The sequence below is a fragment of the Takifugu flavidus genome, chromosome 17 (assembly GCF_003711565.1).
Source record: "Takifugu flavidus isolate HTHZ2018 chromosome 17, ASM371156v2, whole genome shotgun sequence".
NCBI classification, from domain to species: domain Eukaryota; kingdom Metazoa; phylum Chordata; class Actinopteri; order Tetraodontiformes; family Tetraodontidae; genus Takifugu; species Takifugu flavidus.
In genome coordinates this window covers 12777288-12800688 of record NC_079536.1, presented here as the reverse complement: position 1 = coordinate 12800688, position 23401 = coordinate 12777288, and the positions used below count along the sequence as shown (strand labels likewise).

The following is a 23401-nucleotide window of genomic DNA, read 5'->3' as shown; positions in this document are numbered from 1 at the left end:
TCTTGCTGGGTCACATGTGAGCTCCTATTCAGTCAGAAGGATGAACGCTCACATTTGGATAAAAATACAAATGATGCTGAATCATTTGGTTTAGAAATGATAATGAAGAAGAAAAAAGCAGCAACTCCATCCAAAAAAACAGCCAGCTGGAAAGAGTCCAACATAGGGAGAACATTAGAGGAACACAGCAGGAACATGGGAGGAACACAGCAGGAACATGGGAGGAACACAGCAGGAACATGGGGGGAACACAGCAGGAACAATGGAGGAACACAGCAGGAACATGGGAGGAACACAGCAGGAACATGGGAGGAACACAGCAAGAACATGGGAGGAACACACCAGGAACATGGGAGGAACACAGCAGGAACATGGGAGGAACACAGTAGGAACATGGGAGGGACACATCAGGAACATGGGAGGGACACAGCAGGAACATGGGAGGGACACAGCAGGAACATGGGAGGAACACAGCAGGAACATGGGAGGAACACAGCAGGAACATGGGAGGAACACAGCAGGAACATGGGAGGGACACATCAGGAACATGGGAGGAACACAGCAGGAACATGGGACGGACACAGCAGGAACATGGGAGGAACACAGCAGGAACATGGGCGGGACACAGCAGGATCATGGGAGGAACACAGCAGAAACATGGGACGGACACAGCAGGAACATGGGAGGGACACAGCAGGAACATGGGACGAACACAGCAGGAACATTAGAGGAACACAGCAGGAACATGGGAGGGACACAGCAGGAACATGGGACGAACACAGCAGGAACATGGGAGGGACACAGCAGGAACATGGGAGGAACACAGCAGGAACATGGGAGGGACACAACAGGAACATGGGACGAACACAGCAGGAACATTAGAGGAACACAGCAGGAACATGGGAGGAACAGCATGAACATGGGAGGGACACAGCAGGAACATGGGAGGGACACAGCAGGAACATGGGAGGGACACATCAGGAACATGGGAGGGACACAGCAGGAAACAGGACGAACACAGCAGGAACATTAGAGGAACACAGCAGGAACATGGGAGGAACACAGCAGGAACATGGGAGGGACACAGCAGGAACATGGGAGGAACACAGCAGGAACATTAGAGGAACACAGCAGGAACATGGGAGGAACACAGCAGGAACATGGAGGGACACAGCAGGAACATGGGAGGGACACAGCAGGAACATGGGAGGAACACAGCAGGAACATGGGAGGGACACAGCAGGAACATGGGAGGGACACAGCAGGAACATGGGAGGGACACAGCAGAACAGGGGACGAAACACAGCAGGAACATGGGAGGGACACAGCAGGAACATGGGAGGGACACAGCAGGAACATGGGAGGAACACAGCAGGAACATGGGAGGGACACAGCAGGAACATGGGAGGGACACAGCAGGAACATGGGAGGGACACAGCAAGAACATGGGACGAACACAGCAGGAACATGGGAGGGACACAGCAGGAACATGGGACGAACACAGCAGGAACATGGGAGGGACACAACAGGAACATGGGACGGACACAGCAGGAACATTAGAGGAACACAGCAGGAACATGGGAGGAACACAGCAGGAACATTAGAGGAACACAGCAGGAACATGGGAGGAACAGCAGGAACATGGGAGGGACACAGCAGGAACATTAGAGGAACACAGCAGGAACATGGGAGGAACAGCAGGAACATGGGAGGGACACAGCAGGAACATGGGAGGGACACATCAGGAACATGGGAGGGACACAGCAGGAACATGGGACGAACACATTAGGAACATGGGAGGAACACAGCAGGAACATGGGAGGGACGCAGCAGGAACATGGGAGGAACACATCAGGAACATGGGAGGAACACAGCAGGAACATGGGAGGGACGCAGCAGGAACATGGGAGGGACGCAGCAGGAACATGGGAGGAACACAGCAGAACATGGGAGGGACGCAGCAGGAACATGGGACGAACACAGCAGGAACATGGGAGGAACAGCAGGAACATGGGAGGAACACAGCAGGAACATGGGAGGGACACAGCAGGAACATGGGAGGAACACAGCAGGAACATGGGAGGAACACAGCAGGAACATGGGAGGGACACAGCAGGAACATGGACGAACACAGCAGGAACATGGAGGAACACAGCAGGAACATGGGAGGGACACAGCAGGAACATGGGAGGGACACAGCAGGAACAATGGAGGAACACAGCAGGAACATGGGAGGAACACAGCAGGAACATGGGAGGGACAAAGCAGGAACATGGGAGGAACACAGCAGGAACAATGAGGAACACAGCAGGAACATGGGAGGAACACAGCAGGAACATGGGAGGGACACAGCAGGAACATGGGAGGAACAGCAGGAACATGGGAGGGACACAGCAGGAACATGGGGGGACACAGCAGGAACATGGGAGGGACACAGCAGGAACATGGGGGGAACAGCAGGAACAATGGAGGAACACAGCAGGAACATGGGGGGAACACAGCAGGAACATGGGAGGGACACAGCAGGAACATGGGAGGAACACAGCAGGAACATGTGAGGGACGCAGCAGGAACATGGGAGGGACACAGCAGGAACATGGGAGGGACGCAGCAGGAACATGGGAGGGACACAGCAGGAACATGGGAGGGACACAGCAGAACATGGGAGGGACACAGCAGGAACATGGGAGGAACACATCAGGAACATGGGAGGAACACATCAGGAACATGGGAGGAACACATCAGAACATGGAGAAACACACAGCAGGAACATGGGAGGGACACAGCAGGAACATGGGAGGGACACACAGCAGGAACATGGGAGGACACCAGCAGGAACATGGGAGGAACAACAGGAACATGGGAGGAACACAGCAGGAACATTAGAGGAACACAGTAGGAACATGGGAGGGACACAGCATAAACATGGGAGGGACACAGCAGGAACATGGGAGGGACACAGCAGGAACATGGGAGGGACACAGCAGAACATGGGAGGGACACAGCAGGACATGGGAGGACACAGCAGGAACATTAGAGGAACACAGTAGGAACATGGGAGGGACACAGGAACATGGGAGGAACACAGCAGGAACTTAGAGGAACACAGCATGAACATGGGAGGAACACATCAGGAACATGGGAGGAACATGGCAGGAACATGGGAGGAACAACAGGAACATGGGAGGAACACAGCCCCCTCGATACGTCAGGTAGCCTGACTCACTTCCTGTTTTCAAAAGCTAGCTCCCCTCTTCTGTTCTCAGTAACCTGTATGAGAGACTTTGTTTTGTTCTGACTGGTTTTATTCATGTCAGTCTGTTGATGGAAAGAACCTCATGACTGCAGCTGAGTGGAGCTGAGACATGATTGGACCCTCGGCCAGGCCACCCTACGTTAGCCAGCATGGCCAATCAGCCAGGTGTGGAGCACCAACTAGTGGATCAAATGGTCCGCGAGGCCTCCCAGGTCCTGCAGCCACAGTTGCTGCCATCAAGCAGTTGTTACGGGGTTCCTGGAACGATCCCTTTGTTCTCCTCACACCTTTAAAGACCTGGAGGAGGGACTGCTGTTGGGAGAAGTGAGCCCTCAGCTGGAGATGTATGTATTTATCTATTTACTGAGTGAGCGTGCTGGAACCCTTTCTCTCTGTCAGATGTGTCCTGTATTTTGTATTTTAGACACAAATCATTCACGTTTTTGGACGACAGGTGGATCTTCAGAACCAGTTTAGGCTGAGCAGTCCTGACTTCCTGGTGAAAAAGGTAAAATATTTGCTCACAACATTAGTATTCCAGCAGGAGATATTAACATGTTAAGTGATGCATGTTGTGTTCTTCTCTTTAAGCAACCTGTCGCCCCAAATTGACATTTTTTCTCGCCAAAGCCAAAGCAAAACTTGAAGGTCGGCGTGTGCTGGCGGTTACATAACACGTTACAGCATAGAATTAAAACACACATGGGTCCATGATCTGCTGGAGGCTGGAGCTGAAAGGCCTTGCACACTCTGACCTTGGCTTTTCTTTCCTCCCTCTGGTTCAAGCAATCAGCCACCTTCTCTGTCATCTCTGTCTGAGGACCGGGGCTGTGAAGCTCTGAGAAGATGTTATTTCCTGTTTGCTTCCACCAGGAAACGTGGCCAAAGCATCAGCTGATCTGAGGGCTTTTCAACCCAAACCTGCCAACATTCGTGTTTCTGATCCACTTCTTTCTGGGTTTCACCTGAATAACAAAGGTGGAGCCACATTTTCCTTCTTTGAGCCTCTGAACGGTTTGGTTCAAAACATGTTGGGGGGGGGTAATTAACACCCTGGCAGTGATCGATAAAACACCAAAGAAGAAGACGTGCAGCGCGTTCAGTAGCTCTGCATCCCAACTTTTATCACCAAGAGATAAGAAAAGTCACAGAACCAAAGGGAGTCGTGCAAACAGCCGATATCAGCTCATATCCTCACCTTCACCTTTGGACAAGTTGTGTTTATTCAGGGCTGAAAATCACGGAATTCTTACCGTTGTCATCGTTGTTGACCTGCTCTCGCCATCGACCACCACGTGTTTCTCCTCTGTGCGTCTGGTTTCAGAGGGTCGGGAAGCATCGGGATTCGACTAGGTGCCAGGGACCTGCCAGTAGTCACTGTCACAGCTGTGTGTAACCATGGCAACGCTAACTAGCATAACCGTGGACTAAACTGTGCATGTGAATCCCGAGCCATTAGCAGCAGAAACTCACTGTAGCTCCAACAATGCTTTACCAGAAGAGCATGAAGGAACCATCTGAGGCTCCTCACCAGTGAAGAACCCGGGTCACCTTCACCTGTCTCCACTCAGCTAACCAAACCAGAGGTGGTCAGACCCCAGCCCCAGCAGCCAGTCAACCCACCGCCACCCAGAGCTGCTTCCTGGGGCCAGTGAAGAACCCGGGTCACCTTCACCTGTCTCCACTCAGCTAACCAAACCAGAGGTGGTCAGACCCCAGCCCCAGCAGCCAGTCAACCCACCACCACCCAGAGCTGCTTCCTGGGGCCAGTGAAGAACCCGGGTCACCTTCACCTGTGTCCACTCAGCTAACCAAACCAGAGGTGGTCAGACCCCAGCCCCAGCAGCCAGTCAAACCCCACCACCACCAGAGCTGCTCCCTGGGGCCAGTGAAGAACCCGGGTCACCTTCACCTGTGTCCACTCAGCTAACCAACCAGAGGTGGTCAGACCTCAGCCCCAGCAGCCAGTCAACCCACCGCCACCCAGAGCTGCTCCCTGGGGCCAGTGAAGAACCCGGGTCACCTTCACCTGTGTCCACTCAGCTAACCAAACCAGAGGTGGTCAGACCCCAGCCCCAGCAGCCAGTCAACCCACCGCCACCCCAGCTGCTTCCTGGGGCCAGTGAGGAACCCGGGTCACCTTCACCTGTGTCCACTCAGCTAACCAAACCAGAGGTGGTCAGACCTCACCCCAGCAGCCAGTCAACCCACCGCCACCCAGAGCTGCTTCCTGGGGCCAGTGAGGAACCCGGGTCACCTTCACCTGTGTCCACTCAGCTAACCAACCAGAGGTGGTCAGACCTCAGCCCCAGCAGCCAGTCAACCCACCGCCACCCAGAGCTGCTCCCTGGGGCCAGTGAGGAACCGGGTCACCTTCACCTGTGTCCACTCAGCTAACCAAACCAGAGGTGGTCAGACCCCAGCCCCAGCAGCCAGTCAACCCACCGCCACCCAGAGCTGCTCCCTGGGGCCAGTGAAGAACCCGGGTCACCTTCACCTGTGTCCACTCAGCTAACCAAACCAGAGGTGGTCAGACCCCAGCCCGCAGCCAGTCAACCCACCGCCACCCAGAGCTGCTTCCTGGGGCCAGTGAGGAACCCGGGTCACCTTCACCTGTGTCCACTCAGCTAACCAAACCAGAGGTGGTCAGACCCCAGCCCCAGCCCCAGCAGCCAGTCAACCCACCGCCACCACAGAGCTGCTCCCTGGGGCCTTGTTGATGTTCTCGGTGGTGCTTCTCTCCTGCAACCTTCTGAGGTTTGCAGCACCTCAGTGGGCTCACAGCAGACCTTCTGTCCACACCCTCTGCAAATGTGCTGGAACCTTGGAACCAGGACTCGTCCGTGAACCCGCATATAAAAGGTCTCTCCAAGTGCCTCCGTGCAGTTGTGCAATATTGCAGAGATGACTGACTCAGAGTGAGTCTGTCTTTCTGGTGAAATGAGTTTCTCTTGCCAGACTCTGAGTTCCGGTAAAGACTCCGGAGCCCGTTTGGTTGGAACAGATGGTTTGTTAATGAAGTAGAGCTGATGTCAGGAATGTATTCTTGTGGGTGTCTGGCTCTCTGACCCTCCTCATCTGTGATCCAAGCTGACAGGACGATAACCCTGGCTGCAGGCACGTGGTGCAGGACCTTCCTCTTATCAGCTTCCTGGACGGCTTTCCTCTGTGGGAAGCAAAACAGAACCTTGCTGCTGGATTCTCTGGTCCTCAACACTGATCCTATCAACTGGGGTTTAAAGGCTGCCAGTTTCTAAACGAACAGACTGTCCCGAACACGTTTTCCACTCGAAGATAAGAGGCATCGCTAGCGTTGCACGGGGGTTTTGGCTGGTGGGCAGCAGCTAACTCTAGCCTCCCCTCAGGGCAACAGCAGGGTCTGGGTGCAGCGCTGATGGGGCAGAGTGTGTGTTGCTGCTGTGGCGTTCCCGTGGCTCATCCCTCCACTGCTGCCACACACACCAACACACACCTCCCAACATTCCTGCAGCTCTCAACGCTCCGCTGAGTGCGACGGCAGCATCGCTCTGACAAACGTGCAGCTTTTAAATTCCCGTTTGTTTTCTATTTTTGCTCTGCCCCGTCCTCTTTTTCACAGCACTTCACGTTCTTCCTCGCCACGCGCTGGCAACACCTCTCATCTATTCTTGTGCGACATTTGTTGCGGGCTGACAGCCGACGTTGTGTCAGCTGAGGCTGATTCAGCGCTCTCCTGCCTTCACACATCATCTGACCCCATCACAGGAAGCAACGCCAACACGTCTTGAGACGGTTCCTGCTAGCAACCCACATCTGTAGGTGATGGGAAGAGCTGGGTCTGCATCCTTTTAAAGGGGTTTACTTTTACTTTTAATATCACCTTAGATATTGCCTTGCTCTTCAGCTTCCCTTTTAAATGAGTTCAACTGGGACCCGAGTGTCACTTTCTAACCATCTCACGTGTAAACGTGTGCTAAAGTGGTACCAAAGTTCCCTCAATCCTTCAACCTTTTGTCCAGTAAGAAGACAGACAGAGTGTGTATCATCACCATCTGGGTGTGCTTGCGTCTGGTTCTGAGGCTCCGGGGTTTGGGTTATTATAAAATATGCTGAGCTAACCAAGGATTCTTTGCTTCTCACTATCCATTCCTGGACTTTGTGACCTCCAAAGCACATGTGACTTTGTTTTTGACGATGTTTGTGACGTGCATCAAAGTTGCTCAGTCACAGACGCAGTGACTCACTCAGAATTACTTGTGAAATCTCCCGTTATTTCCTCACACTAAGGAGGAATTTTTGTGAAGATAAATAATGATAATGAATATATTTACTTTTAAATGTATATGTCTAAATTTATTTGATGGGGTTAAAGTCTTTGATTTTTTTTTCAAGGTGTTCATCAAACTTGTGGCGTGAATTTGCTTATTTTTTCAGACAGTCTCGTCATTGTTGAAGTAATCAAGCGAAACTTTGTGCAGCCAGTTTATAATTATAGAGGAAAGCTGAAGCGTTTGTTTACAGCCGCGGTACAGATGCTTTAAGGGGGCGGGGTGCCGACGCGCTCTCCTCCAATCAAAAGCGAGCATCTGCCGTCCAAGCGCCGCAGAGGCGGGACTTCTGTGCGCAGCAGCCAATCAGCGGCCGCGCTCCTCCTCGCTGCTATAAGTTAGCCGTGAGCAGCCAGTCTGCTCCGTAGCCACGATGGATGCGTTACCGTTCTTTCTCTTCGTCCTGCTGTGGTGGTCCAGGATACACGAAAGCACCGGTAAGTTCCCCCGGAGTGCCCCCCACGCTCTCGCCGCCTCTCTTGGGCTTTTCGCCGAAGTTTCGCCACGGCTGAGGGCTGTTTGGGCGGAAAAAGCTCTTTGTTGAAGAAGCCAGAAGAAGCGTGAGTAACTAAGATGGCGCAGGGTCTGGGGCCAGCCTTCCACTGCCTGTCTCAGGAATGTTTATTGTCTCGGCGGAACAAGGCGAGCAGGGCAGCGGGAAGTCTGCTCGGGCTCCGACCGGTGGGCCGGGGGCCAGGGTGGACGCTGGCCTGCCCGCGGCCGCGCTCCTGCCCGCGGCTCCGGGCTTGCGAAAGCCTCCTCGGTTGGGCAAACACAAAGTTGAGCATCACTGATTGCGTGTTTGCGTGTTTGCGTTCCGAGCGGAGCGGGTTGTTCATTGACTGCGCGGCCCAAATGTTCTCCTCCAACTTTCTTGGCTTTTGCCGGACTTGAGGAAGTTCCAGCATCTGCTGCTGATCTTTGGCTGTTTCTGCCCCTAACATCTGCACCGCTTTCTCCTCACAAACATCTGCACCGCTTTCTCCTCACAAACATCTGCACCGCTTTCTCCTCACAAACATCTGCACCGCTTCCTCCTCACAAACATCTGCACCGCTTCCTCCTCACAAACAAGAGCAGGTTCTCTGTTGAGCCGGTCGCAGAAGCAGCTCGTGTTTACCTCCTTCCTCTCTCTAAATGCACTTTTCTGCGTTTCTTTCCCCGCATTCTTCTTCTTCTTCTGCCGCTGCTGCTGCTGAGGAACCGCATTCTCTGCTCGTCCACCTCCATGTGCGGAGATTCTGCCGTTCCTGCCCCGCTCCTCATCGCGGAGCCTGGTCTCCATGTGAGCTCGGACCGCGGTTCTGCTGGGCTCCACCGAGCCGGGCTCTTTGTGCGGTTCCCCAGGCGTTCTGCGGCGAACCGCCCCTGGAACTGGCCTCTCCTGCTTCCTCACGCTCGCCGTCACCGTGCTGACATTTGTGTTTTGCTTTTGCGTGGAAACTGGGCCAGATGTTCTTTGTTCCAGCAGATCTTTCCGATGCTGGTAGCTAGCGGCAGCTGCCCAAGACGTGCCTTCCCTTTGTGTGACATTCCTTTGTGTGCAGAGGAGCAGGAGACCTTGGGTGAGCGCACGAGCGTGAGCGCACGAGCGTGAGCGCACGAGCGTGAGCGCACGAGCGTGAGCGTGCGTTCAGGCGGCCAACATAAAGAGATCTCGTCACAATCCAGCCCTGCCACACCGCCGCCGTGTCCTCATGTAGCCTCGCACGCCGCCGCCGCTTCATGAATTGATATGTTGCCTCGTGGACGCGTGTGCAACGTTAGCATCCCGCCTTTCTTTGTCCAGCAATGGGATTATTATGGGGTGGCTCCACGGCCCCGTCCGTTAACATAAGAAGGGAGACGCTCACCTCCAGCTCGGGCGCTAAGGCTCGGGTGCACGCTGGCGGTGCAGCATCAGGCTGTTAGCGCCACACACGGCGATCGGAGCGCGGACGCTTGGCGTGTGGCGCCCGGCGAGGTGTCTGGACCACGCCCGTGCTGCGTGGACGTGCCGTCGCACCGTTTCCCTTTATTTCACGCGAGCGCGCACACGGATCCCGGCGCTGGCTCAACGAGGTGTGTCACCATTGTTCCGCTCCATCGTCCTCCCTCCTACCAGGAGCGCTCCTGGGACGGCTGTCCTCTGGGGACTGTCCACCTCAGTCCAGCCACGTGACTTTGGGTGTGAGGGCCGTGAACGTTGGGTTTCAGCACCGTTTGGGCAGAACATCTGTCCCAGATGTGAGACTGAAGCCACCAGGGGGCCGACGTGAATCATTTAGCCTTCGTGTTTGATTCCAGGCGTGATCCTTGTCCGACAGCGCCCACGTCCCCTCTGTCCCTGCTGTCCTCTCTGTCCTGCTGTCCTCTCTGTCCCTGCTGTCCTCTCTGTCCCCGCTGTCCTCCCTGTCCCCACTGTCCTCTCTATCCCCTCTGTCCTCTCTGCCCCTGCTGTCCCCTCTGTCCCTGCTGTCCTCTCTGTCCCCCGCTGTCCTCTCTGTCCCTGCTGTCCTCTCTGTCCCCACTGTCCTCTCTGTCCCCGCTGTCCTCCCTGTCCCCACTGTCCCCTCTCTATCCCCTCTGTCCTCTCTGCCCCTGCTGTCCCCTCTGTCCCTGCTGTCCTCTCTGTCCCCCGCTGTCCTCTCTGTCCCTGCTGTCCTCCCTGTCCCCACTGTCCTCTCTATCCCCTCTGTCCCCTCTGTCCCCTCTGTCCCTGCTGTCCTCTCTGTCCCCCGCTGTCCCCACTGTCCCCTCTGTCCCTGCTGTCCTCTCTGTCCCCTCTGTCCCCACTGTCCTCCCTGTCCTCACTGTCCTCTCTGTCCCCGCTGTCCTCCCTGTCCCCACTGTCCTCTCTATCCCCTCTGTCCTCCTGTCCCCACTGTCCTCTCTATCCCCTCTGTCCTCTCCGTCCCCCCGTCCTCTCTGTCCCTGCTGTCCCCCGCTGTTCCCCTGCCACCACCCAGGTTAGCTGGTTTTAGTGGACCCACTGTGGTGTGTGACTGGTTCTGGTTGGTTTCACCAGCTTCACCAGTAAGACAGGCAGGTGGGACTGGTGTCAGCCACTGGTTGAACAGAGCGTCTGGAGCCGTGTCCATCGTCCTGGACTCTCGGGGTCTCTCCGTCCTCGTCATCATCCCCTCCGCTGGTGTTTCCCATCACGCTGAGCCGGTCCAGGTTTCCGTGGTTCCTGCGTGGCTGTTTGAGCTGTGGGACCCAGTCTGAGACCCAGAGACGGAGAATAATCCCCACGAGCACAGGAGCTCCTCCACTGTTTGTGTCCGCTGCTCTTCCCTCTCTCATGATGGTTCAGTTCTACGTTGGATGTCTAGTATGATGGTTCTGAATGTTCCCAGTGGAACCACGAGTGGTTCAGTCAACCAGGTCAGCATTCTCCTCAGAACTGTCGCTCTGAGTGTCCCTTATTCTTGTTTTGCTTCTGTGTGTGTGTGTGTGTGTGTGTGTGTGTGTGTGTGTGTATCCACCTCAAATGCGGGTTTTTCCATACAGACACAGAAGAATGTGGTGTTTGGACAGAACCAGGGTGCAGCCGGGGCTCCTCTGGCATCTTACCACTTACCTCTTACCACTTACTATTTATGTATATACTGTATATATGTCTTATTTTATTTATCTTATTCTAGTGTGGTCTTCTTTATGTTGAATGTCGCAGCGTCTCACCAAGACAAATTCCTAGTTTGTGTAATACTGTGTATTGCATGAACAATGGCAATAAACCTGCTTCTGCTTCTGATTCTGCTGATTCTGCTTCTGATCCCTTGGTTGGCTTTACTGAGCAGCCCTCTGGTCCATGTTGGTGCTCACGGATGCTGGGCGATTGGGTCAGGACAGGGCGGCTGGCTAGGGTTAGGGGTTAGGGGGAAATCGATATGTGCTTTTGGCTCTCATGTTGTGGCAGCCCGGGAGCTGTGGTGTGTGAAAAACCACGGCGTCTTGTACTGAGGGACAGGACGCCTTCTCAGACCCAGCAGTGATGTCAGAGCAGCGTGACATCGTCAATTACAGGCTTTAACTAAGATGGTGTCCCCGTTAGGTTGGTAAACAGGAGTGAGTGTGGACACGTCTGCCTGCCCGAGGGTGGAGGGACCCGAGCAGCAACCAGACGGTCGTGTGGTTCAGTCTGCACATGAGTCAGCAGCTTTCAGTGTAACACCTCCAATAACATCAGCCTGACCTAAGTGTGTGTGTGTCTGTGTGTGTGTGTGTGCGGGGGAGCTGCACACTCGCGCAGCCCTCAGGTTTTATCAGCGCGCTTTAATAAAACGCACCGCGAGCAGGAGTCTGCCGGTCCAGTCGGGATTCACCAGCTTCCGTCCCCAAAGGGAACCGGCGTGGTGGTGCTTCCACCGGTCCTGTAGGAGGCCAGAGCCAGACCGTGTGTGTGTGTGTGTGTGTGTGTGTCGGGGCCTCGGCAGCTGGCGGGGTCAGGGGTCGGACCCTCACATAAAGCTGCTGCATATTTATCAGGCAGAGGGGCGGCGGCGCCGTCTACTTGGTCTTTGTTTGGTGGGACAACACGCTGCATCAGCTTGATTTCATCAGGCCTCGTTTGGACAGGATGGGTTTGGAGCAAGTGTGTGTTTCCGTCCCACGGCTCAGCCACATCAGGCTGGAGCCACGTGGAGGACCGGGACCCTGTCAGGCCCCACTTCCTGGTGGCGTGGACGCCACCGAGACGCCTCTGCTCCACCGCCGGCGTGCTCCTGGGTGGGGGTGGTCCAGGCGTGGGACAGCAGGCCGCTCACACACACAGCACATCTGCCAGGGACAAAGGCCACAATGGTGCTGGGCGGGCAGGTGGGGGTGGGTAGGAGCTGGATCGTGACCTATGGAAATGAGCCGGCTGCCAGGTTCCGCCAACACTCGCCGCTCCGAGCAGCCATTTAAGGGACGAAAGCTGCGAGGACGGCTGCGTGGACACGTGTCTGGGGGGGCCGTCTCCTCAGATCCAGGGGTTGGTGCAGCAGCCGCGGGCTGGTTCTGCCCAGCTCCGTAGCCCCTAGCCCCTCCCAACTGTGGTAACTGTCCCCGTCCTCAGGAGGTCTCGGTGTCCACCCAGCCAGAGGTCCACATTGTGATTTAGGCTGAGTCCCACATGGCTGAACCGGGTCCACCGGGCCGACCTTTGACCCTGTGTGTCCAGTCAGGAGCCGCGCCGGGTCCAGGGGCAGAGGCAGGACCAGCAGGCGTTCCAGCCCACCGGGACCGGAGAACCCGCGTCCTCGCTGGAATGTTTGATCCCTTCACGGTCCAAGCGTCTGCTCTTGCTTTCCGCCTGTTCTGGCGACTGACTCTAGGATGACGGAACGCTGCAGCGCCGGGCTGCATGGCGGGAAGATGAAGGAATGTGCTCCGAGTCTGTCTTGAATTACAGCGCCGACAGGACGAGTGAGCGGACGCCGCGGTGGCTGCGGGCCAGGCTAACGCTAGCGCTAACAGCGGGCCTGGTGCCAGATGAGGTCTGTAGTCCGAAGGCTGCGTGCGCCTGTTGTTCAGCTCCTTTTGCTGCTCTGTCGGTGCTCGGGAGTTAAACGGTCGCTGGAACACGACCACGGACGGTGCCGCGACCACGGGACACGTGTGAGAGCCCGGCGTCTCCGGGCGTTGGGCGGCGCCGCCCTGGATTATGTGTGGTCATGTTCTACCTGCCTCAGGACTGCAGCCTTGTTGGTTATTGACGGCCCGGCCCGGCCCGGCCCGGCCCGGCCCGGTCCAGCTCCAGCGGGTGGGTTTCTATTGCTATCAACCTCACAATAACTTGAACCTGCATGTGGGCGCGTGTTCCGCTGTCGTTATGGAAGCATGCGCGCACTCAGTGCCGGTGGGATAAACGGCTGCTTCCAGACTGGTGTGTACTGGTCTGGAGCTGCTGGGCCCAGACGGGCCTCTGCCCCTAAATATGAACCAACAACCACTGCTTCCTCTTTTGCTGAGGCGTTGAATACTGGAATGAAGATTCCGAGCAGGTCGGACTGAGAACAGAAACTCCAGCAGACAGCAGAACGCCACTTCCTGTTTTGTTGATGCGTCATGTGTGGAACGTGTCTGTAGTCGTCCCGTCTAGACATCGGCATGTTTGAGGAGTGGAGTCTGGAACGACTGGTTCATCTGAATTAATCGGAGTTAAAGAGCCCTCTCACCCACACACACACGCCCACACACACACACGCACACGATTGTGAAGCGAGTCGGGGGCGGAGCCTGCCCGGGGGTGTGGCCGTGACTCTTCTTCTCTGCTCTTCCTCCAGCTCTTCAGTGTTACTGCGACCGCTGCAGCGCCAACTCCAGCTGCGTCACCGATGGCGTCTGCTTTGTCGCCATCCGTAAGTCGGGGAGCCAGCTGACCACCGAGCGGCGCCAGTGTGTCCACGAGAAGGAGCTGATTCCCCGGGATCGCCCGTTTATCTGCGCCCCCTCGGTCAAGCACGACACGGGCATCTACCCCATGTGCTGCACCGCCGACTACTGCAACAAGGAGCCCGACCTGGGCGTGTTCCCCGGTAAATGAACACGGGGGGAACAGGAAGCGCTCATTTCCTGCCCAAATATGGCAACAGCATTATTAAACTGGTGCTTTCAGAGTCGCAGCCTCTCTCGGGGGGCTGGTCCTGCGCCGCTCCAGCCGTGCCCGCCGCCATGGCTGAGGGAGCTGGCGCGCACGGCGCTGGCGTGCACGTGTGTGATGCCCTCTGCTCTGTTTCCACAGTTCCCACAGTGAAGACCCAGTCCCTCGGACCCGTGGCCCTCGCTGCAGTGATTGCCGGACCCGTCTGTGTGCTCTGCCTGCTCTTGGTCTTGGCTTTCTATGTCTGCCACAACCACAGAGGTCTGGGGGCCGGGGGGGCCGGGGCCCATCACCATCACCACCGGGTGCCTAATGAGGAAGACCCGTCTATGGATCACCCCTTCATTACTGTGGGAACCACGCTGAAGGACCTGATCTACGACATGACCACGTCTGGATCTGGCTCAGGTACGGCCTGCCTCTGTAGTGACCACGAGTACAGGTCCTGGAGACGAGGGCAAGGGGGGGCCATGAGCACCAACGCCTGCTCGCACCACTCCTGACCCAGGCCCAGATGGGCCTGGGAAGGTTCCCTCCAGAAGCTGAAGAAGCTTCTAGCTGAGCTGCTTTGCTTTGTTGTGCTGTAGGACTGCCGCTGCTGGTCCAGAGGACCATCGCCAGGACCATCATCCTCCAGGAGAGCATAGGGAAGGGCCGGTTCGGGGAGGTGTGGCGGGGGAAATGGCGCGGGGAGGAGGTGGCGGTGAAGATCTTCTCATCCCGTGAGGAGCGCTCCTGGTTCCGCGAGGCTGAGATTTACCAGACGGTGATGCTGAGACACGAGAACATCCTGGGCTTCATCGCCGCTGACAACAAGGGTGAGAATCGCTCACCGAGTTCTTGGAGGCCGCGCCCACCCCAGGGTGGCGTTGCTCCCCTCGGACGCCTGCTCTGGTTCCGAGGTTCTGCACCAGCACCGCGGCCCCCGCCCCCGAGCGCCCGGCGGCTGGACGGCGTCCTCACCTCGTCCTTTTGCTGTGTCCTCCCTGCAGATAACGGGACGTGGACGCAGCTGTGGCTGGTGTCCGACTACCACGAGCACGGGTCGCTCTTCGACTACCTGAACCGCTACACCGTGACGGTGGAGGGCATGATCAAGCTGTCCCTGTCCACAGCCAGCGGCCTCGCCCACCTCCACATGGAGATCGTGGGCACGCAAGGTGAGACAGATGTTCCCCAAACATGCGGGACACGCAGCCGGAGGCCCGGGTCAAACGTGGTCCTCTCTCACCAGGGAAACCAGCAATAGCTCACAGGGACCTGAAGTCCAAGAACATCCTGGTGAAGAAGAACGGGACGTGTTGTATCGCAGACCTGGGTCTGGCCGTGCGCCACGACTCCGCCACCGACACCATCGACATCGCTCCCAACCACCGCGTGGGGACCAAGAGGTAGCTGCTGTCTGGGGGGGTGGGGGTGGGGGTGGGGGTGGGGGCGTGGCTGCAGGGAGCGGCGCAGCATTGACGCGGCGCCCGTCTTCTGCTCAGGTACATGGCTCCAGAGGTCCTGGACGACTCCATAAACATGAAGCACTTTGAGTCCTTCAAGCGTGCGGACATATACGCCATGGGCCTGGTCTTCTGGGAGATCGCCAACCGCTGCTCCATGGGAGGTGAGCATCGGGACGCGCTCGCCACGCCCGTGGGGGCTGGGGTGTCAACGCTTGTGCTTGTGTGTCAGGAATCCACGAGGACTACCAGCTGCCCTACTACGACCTGGTCCAGTCAGACCCCTCTGTGGAGGAGATGAGGAAGGTGGTGTGTGAGCAGAAGCTGCGACCCAACATTCCCAACCGCTGGCAGAGCTGTGAGGTAGGAGGTGGTGGCGCTCGGGGACGGGGACGGGGACGGGGACGGGGGGGCTGCAGATGTTGACGCGGCTGCCTGGTCTCTGTCCTCTGCAGGCCTTACGGGTGATGGCCAAGATCATGAGGGAGTGTTGGTACGCCAACAGCGCCGCCCGCCTCACCGCGCTCCGCATCAAGAAGACGCTGTCCCAGCTCAGCCAGCAGGAGGGCATCAAGATGTAGGCGCCCCCCCACCTGCACCGCGTGGACTTCATCTCGTTGCTTTCCTTTGCTCTGTGGTTAGATCCCATTTTTGCTGAGTCTGCAGTGGACCTGGGTGTGTGTTGTAGTTGGCTGCACACACACACGCACGCACACGCACACACACACACACACACACACACAGACTGGATTTAGGGAGGTGTGGGTTTGCCTCAGGAGGGATGAAGGCACCTGCACCCATCATGGGGGTCTGGGAAGACCCTGTGACTCTGACACCACCCCCACCAGCCAGCAAAGCCAAACTCCTCACAGACACCAGGCCGGCGAGAGGCCACCTCGCATCACCACTGCTTCATTGTTTCTATACCATCTGTTCCGTCAGAAATAAGCTACCCCCCCGTCTGACCTCTGTTGTTGGCCAATAGCTGTGGCCCCTCCCTCCCAGCAGCCACCATTATAACCAGGAGGCAGAAGTCAGGAGGAGCTGGGAAGATGCTCCCACACTACAAACCCCCACAAGTTTAGCTGCTGGAGTTGGCATTAAAGTCTTCTGCAGACCCTGAGACGTTCCTCTGGAGCTGTGGACTCTCAACAGCTGTGCCCCGTCCTCCTCAGGGGTGGGCTGAGAACCTGGGCTCTGCGGCCCACCCCTGAGCCGGGCCACAGTAGCACTGGAAGGGCCCCGGTGGGTGGGAAATCTCTGTTCTTTGCACCCGCTTGTGTCTCCGCGTGCTACGGGTGCAGCTTCCTGTCTCCTGGAAGCGCCGCAGCTCAGTTAATTTATTGTTGTTGCTGGTTTTGCTCGTATTGTTGCTCCTGGTGACGGGGTCTTTTTGCAAAGCTGAACTGGACACCACAACCTCATCCATTCTTGGCAACATGCTGCAACATATGCAATATAAACTAGATAAATGTGTATTTTCTATACCATGCTCTGCTGAAACCACCAATAGCAAGAACGCCACCGCCGCCACCGCCACTCGGCAGCCGCCGCCGCCACCGCCGCCGCCATGCCTTTCAGCCGTTACCGGGAAGTGCCAGTGCTTTAAAACCAACCCAATGCCTCATGTTGGCTGTGGCCCAGCGTTTGCTGCGGTGTGTGTGGACAACCAGCAGGAGCGTGCTGAGCATCCCATCCGTTCGTACTATGCACACCCGAGAAAAGTAGCCACAGAAACCCCGAGTGGACCATCGCAGCAACGCGCGGCGCAGCCAAACCCTGGTGCCATTTCGTCTGAACGCCTGAACCACCTCCGTCATCCAGCTTCTCTCAGCTTCCTGAAGGTCTGGCCGAGCCCCAGCAGCTCTGGAGGACAGGGAGCATCGCCCGTGTTGGTCGTGTTCTCCACGTCTGAGCAGCAGCAGCTCTGGAGGACAGGGAGCATCGCCCGTGTTGGTCGTGTTCTCCACGTCTGGCCGAGCCCCAGCAGCTCTGGAGGACAGGGAGCATCGCCCGTGTCGGTCGTGTTCTCCACGTCTGGCCGAGCCCCAGCAGCTCTGGAGGACAGGGAGCATCGCCCGTGTTGGTCGTGTTCTCCACGTCTGGCCAGCAGCAGCAGCTCTGGAGGACAGGGAGCATCGCCCGTGTTGGTCGTGTTCTCCACGTCTGGCCGGCAGCAGCAGCTCTGGAGGACAGGAGCATCGCCCGTGTTGGTCGTGTTCTCCACGTCTGGCCAGCAGCAGCAGCTCTGGAGGACAGGGAGCATCGCCCGTGTTGGTCGTGTTCTCCACGTCTGGCCAGCAGCAGCAGCAGCAGCAGCAGCAGCAGCAGCAGCAGCAGCGGCGTGCATCGACCTTCGGGGGAAGAGGAGAGAAACCCCCTTTTCTTGGGAGAAGAATCAACACTAACATAAGGTGCATCCATTGAAATATAGCAAACAAATATTACTAAGCCATAGGTGTTTGGGTTGTGTTCTTTTCTAATGTACATTGACTAAAAAGGCAAAATATGTTAAATAGTTGTATCATTTCAGCTTAGCGAGCCTTAAGGGACCAACACATCAGCGTCAGGATGTACATTCATTCATTGCTCTTGTTTTATGGAAAGTGTGTAATTAATCAGTACAATAAATTAGTGTCATTCTTTTATCGAAAGGACAAAAATATATATGTAGCACCTGATGTAGTTTCCTTTTTGCTGGTCTGTCCCGCTGCCAAAGCCGCCACACAGCTAAACCTTCCTGACTTCTCCCGACGCACTTTTAGAGCTCCCCATGAAACGACCCTGAAAGACCCCATCCCCAGGACCTGCCCGGCTCCAGGGTCAGCAGGTTTACGCGTGTGGCGCTTTGGCTCGTCGGGGAGCCTCTGTCGTTTCCCACAACCTGTCTCGATGTGCTGCTACGTGGTGGTGCGCCGAGGTGAAGCTGTCCTTGTCCCCGTGTGAATATCCTCCCGTTCCCCGACTGGTTGTGCCATGCTTGTTTCATGGGAGTTCGCCTCGCGGAGCTGCTGATGTTTGACCACAGTCCACGAAGGCGCGGGAGGCGGCGCCGCAGGCGCCAGCGGCTGCTGCTGACCTCCACCAGCGAGCAGCTCTTGGTGGCTCCGCCAGCGCATCCGTGCGGGTCAGAACAAAAGCTGCTGCCTTCTTGGACTGTGGCTAAAAGAAGAAAACCACAGTGCCAAATGACTGCTGAGCATCTGAGGAGGCTGGGCGCCGCCCTGATGTCCTCGGTGGACAGACCCAGTTTCCTCCAGAAGACCAGAAGTCTGAAAAGTGGATGGATGTGCCGACACGTGGATGGCCTCCACCGGAACCTCTCGGAGGTGGGGCTGAAATTCCGGAGCTGGAGGCGCAGGAGCGGGAACGCCAGCGTGACACCAGCAACAGGTGGCCGACGCGGAGGGCCCGGTCTCCCCGAGGACCCGGTCTCCCCGAGGACCCGGTCTCCCCCGAGGATCGCGGCCTCCCCGGGCCCGGTCTCCCCGAGGACCCGGTCTCCCCGAGGGCCCGGCCTCCCCAGGCCCGGTCTCCCCGAGGACCCGGTCTCCCCGAGGACCCTTGCCTCCGCTGCAGGAACCAAACCCTTCTGTGGAGTTGGTACCTGGATTTCCCACGTTGTCTTTACGGTGGGAACATGAAGGTTCCGTTGCATCGCGGTGAGCCGGCGGTTGCTTTAGCGGGACTGGTCCCGCCGCCCGTGGCACCCTCCCCTGAGGACTGGGACGGTCCCTGGACGGCGTCTTTCTCTGGGACATCCAGAAGCTCCTCTGCTCCGACATCCTTCATTTTGTCTTAAGTCACCAGCAGCCGCCTTCCTTTCAGCCCGAGATGATTCGGACCCGTTTGGGCCCCGCCGGGCGTCTCCAGCGCTCTGTCTTCAGTGCTGTCCTGCCTTTCTCTTGTCCTTCCTCTCGTTGTGTTATCAGACGGCTCCTCGCCACAAGGCCCTGGTTCTGGTCCACTCGGGACCAGATGAAAGACCCGTTCATTTAGGGTTTGTGGGGCTCCGACCCGCTGCGGTTTGGCCGGAGATCGTTGGTGGAGTCAAGAGTTCCTCATGAAACGAGGTCACTCTTGTCTTGGAGGACGACGGAACGGGTTCCGTTTCCTCGGCATGTGGACGACCGTTGTGTTGTCGCTCAGCTGAGGGCATTTTTAAACCAAAGTGTCTAATCAGGCATGATTTAATTGGCCTTGCTTGGTTTTTTGTCCTGTATTTAGTCTTTTTTTCCTCCATGAATGCCTCATTCACCATCCAGCTAATGAGCCACTTAGGAAAGCGAGGAGAGTTCTGCAAAGGTTGCTGGCCACCATTCAGAGCGGGGAGATCCAAGGTTTCACAGAACCGGTCGCAGACGTCGACCTTCCGTGGTCCTTTCACTGAGGACTCTGTTTGTGAGCGCTCTCTGCGTGGATGGAGGGTCGGAACAGGGAGAGACCAACTATGCCAGCAGCTCGGCGGAGACCAAGCCCCCGCCGAGTCGTCCCTGCAGCCCTGAATGTATCTGCCCTCGAATGTCTCTGACCAACTTTCTTCAGCCCAAGTGTCACTGCAGCCCCTCTTTAGGATGCAGCTATCCTCCACACGGGTCCGTTTCTGCCTCTCGTTATGCAACGCCTGGGCCAGTCAGGTGCGCCCACCCAGTCTCTGGATCACCCGGTTCAACGAGCCTACCTATGCTAGCATGATCCACACACTGTGACGAGGAGTGTGTCAGGCATGTAGAGGAGCGCTCTCCCCTCACACTCACCCTCCATCTAGCCAGAGAGCGGACCGGCCCGCCCCGGCCCGGCCTGGCCCGGCCCGGCCCGGCCCGGCTGGGAGTGGGCCTCGTGTCTGGTGAGGTCTTCGTTGAGGTCTTGGTGGTAACATGAGAAGCAGAAAGCTTTATTTCATTTAGTGCCTGAGTTTCTTTTCCTTTTCACCGTGAATGACAAGACTGCATGTGATCACGTCTCTGGACTGATGTCTGCTCCACACACGGCATCGGGAGCTTCTGAAACGGTGAATTCACATTCTAAAGGTCACTTCATTGAAAAGAAGATACCTCCTGAAAAGACCAATGTGTTTTACCTCACTGTGTACATATTTACAATTTGTTTACTCCGACTCTGCGATTTCTTTCTCTCTTTGTTTCTATGAAATGCTTAAAAAAATGGAGAACAATTTCTTCTCAATGGTACTTTTTTGTCAGACGGCTTTGTGTTGTATTTGTGTTGTTGCTGAGAAGTATAGTGTTGATCTTTGCTCTGTACGTGAGCTGTTGTCCTCCGAGTGAACTGTACAGTCAAAGCGCTTTACACATGTCCGAGCCCCCGTCTGAGCTCGGGGACAAATGCCTTTTTTCTGAGACTAAAAAGAGGAGGAGGAGGAGGAGGAGGAGGAGCGACTGAGGGGAATGACCGCAAAGCCAAGTCCTCCACGGTGGCGCCGCCTCACCTCAAAGTGAATCATGATCTTTTTTTTATTATTATTTTCCTGTACAGTTGAAGAACCCAACATAGGAAGTAGAGGAGTGACATGTTAATGCTAACATAGCTGGAGTAGAAAATGTTGTGAATAAAGACGGTTTCATTACAACATTTTGGCTCCGTCAACGTTTCCTTCTGTTGCTGTAGGAGCGCATGACTCCGTTGAAAGCTCTGCTATCACACGCGGGCAGAGGTTGTCACATGACTGGTCACCTGACCAGGTGTAGCTTCAGCCTGGCTGGATCCTGCAGTCATGCCGAGGGGGCTGGGGCCGCCGTCCGTGCTGAGGGCCCTCCTCCCTCCTGTCCCCGGGGACAGGCAGAAGTGCACGGCGTCCCCAGGCAGCTGCTGCCAGGCCCGACTCATCCTTCAGGTCACATGTTCGGACCTGGGGTTGTTGCTGTGCACCGCTGGGATGGATGCTGGCTCAGGCTGCCAGTCTCAGAGCTGAGCTGCTCTAGGTTTATATCTCTATGGAGAACCTGCCCCCCCACCCTCACAGAGGCCACTCTGGCCCCAGACCCCCCGCTGACATGCTGACCTAGAATCAGGGGTGGGCGTCCCATCAAGAACTGTTGATTAAGATCTGATTTATAAGACTGGTGTCAGCAGAGAAACGATGTAGGAGCATTATTATTATTATTATTGTTGTTTTCACGAGAATCTGTGTGTGTGCGTATGTGCGCGCGTGTGTGTGAAACGGGGGCGTGGTAACGTCTTATTTTGGGTTGACCGGCAGCGCCCCCTCTGGTGAGGTATTGAACTGCTGAATCTTCTGATGAGTCTGTTCATCATTTCTGATGCTTTGAAGGATTTTGTGATTATTTTGTACCAAGGAAACTGTCAGGACCTTCACAGAAGGGTCCCTTTTCTCCTGGTAATTTTAAATACGTCTAGTATAAAACTCTTGTCGTATCTGTAAGATAAGAAAAGAAAATGGAAGAAAAGACAAGATTCCGTCACCTAAACGATACTGGGTGAGGAAACGGGCTGTGACATCTAACTGAATGTAAATAAGAGTCTTCGCAGGGTCGGTGGCTCTGGGCCCTCCTGTCCACCGCTCCTGCTTGTGTCCTCCTGTCCCTGTCTCTTCTCCTTCGTCCCCAGCTGTTGGACATTTGTCCTTCAGTCTTTGCAGAATGACCTCAGATCATCTGCACTCAACTCAACCCAGTCTGGATCGGCTCTTTGTTTCTCTGTCCTCTAAAAGTTGTCCATCTTCTCTACATCTCTCCTGGGTTCAGGACCTTTTCTTCCTCCTGACATCTTCAGATCCTGCTGAGGTTCTATTTCCAAAGATCCCTGAGACAGAGACGGAGACAGATGGAGGCAGAGCAGCATCTTTCAGCTTCATATTTAAATATAGAACATTCCCATTTACACAGTTTCTTCAATAATTTCAACCAGTGAACAGGATGAAGTTAAAGAAATGTCCTCCCCTGTATCGTTGTCCTCTCGGAATAGGGGTGGGAAGTCCTGCTGGGTCATTCCCCCTGTTGCCAAGAGGGGGCGGTGTTTCTGGATGACCACAGTCCTACTTACTGGCTTCTGAGGTGACAACAAAACCACAATCACAAACGGGGGGGGGGGTCATCAGCATAGCAATGAAAATGTATTCCACGCTGCTGAATAATTGGCCCAAGTCCAGAACCTTGTGGAACTCCACGGCTGACCCTAAAGTATGAAGAGGGAACATGTTCCAAGTCCCGGGATCAACACCAGGAGAAGCACAGCGCATCATGATGGTGAGTGAGAGCAGAGCAGCTTCAGTGGAAGCCTGGTGAGCCCTCCGATGGTGACCTGGGCCAGGCTGCTGCTGCTACAGAACCGGAACAAACCCGGTGTTTTTCTGCTGATGGAGCGGTGGTCCAGAGCTGGTTCTGGTGCCGTGCTGGAACTGAAAAACACAACAAAGCTGCAGAATTACTCTTCCTATTCAGCCAAATCTCCATTTCCATTAAACTGTGGATGCGTGCGAGCGGGGGAGGAAGTGACGGACAGAGAAGAGGGTGGATGAAAGGGAAAAGAGTAATCAGGAGGGGGGGGGGGGGGGGGGGGGGGGGGCGTGTTTTATGGTCTAATCCCGACAGCATCACACACCAACACGCCATCTGTCACTTTCCCAGTCAGCTGGACACACTGGGCTTCTCGTACTGGTACGGAGCTGCTCTGGGTTCTCTGGGGTGGGGGTGTCAGGCGGGGGTGCAGTGCATCGCTGCAGCCCTGGGTGGGTGCGGGGGGGGGGGGGGGTGCAGGGGGAGGGAGGAGGGTTGGGGGAGGGAGGAGGCGCAGGGGGAGGGAGACACATGGCTGCTTGCTGGGACTGCGGCTTTTCTCAGAGAGG

General features: G+C 56.2%; 1 protein-coding gene across 4 annotated transcripts; it reads left to right on the top strand.

Moving 5' to 3' along the window:
* Positions 1–7871: 7871 nt before the first annotated feature.
* Positions 7872–16702, top strand: tgfbr1b (transforming growth factor, beta receptor 1 b). 4 transcript variants are annotated; one of them, XM_057012333.1, is made up of 9 exons: positions 7872–8000; positions 13815–14066; positions 14273–14539; positions 14719–14949; positions 15124–15291; positions 15366–15522; positions 15619–15743; positions 15812–15942; positions 16035–16702. In XM_057012333.1, exons 1-9 carry the CDS (start codon positions 7937–7939, stop codon positions 16158–16160), a joined length of 1521 nt encoding a protein of 506 aa, XP_056868313.1. In that variant the 5' UTR covers positions 7872–7936; the 3' UTR covers positions 16161–16702. The 4 variants fall into 4 exon arrangements, with proteins under 4 accessions (XP_056868313.1, XP_056868312.1, XP_056868310.1 ...); XM_057012331.1 differs by lacking the exon at positions 7872–8000 and adding an exon at positions 8064–9128; XM_057012332.1 differs by having other exon boundaries at positions 14719–15291.
* The last annotated feature ends 6699 nt before the right edge of the window (positions 16703–23401 follow it).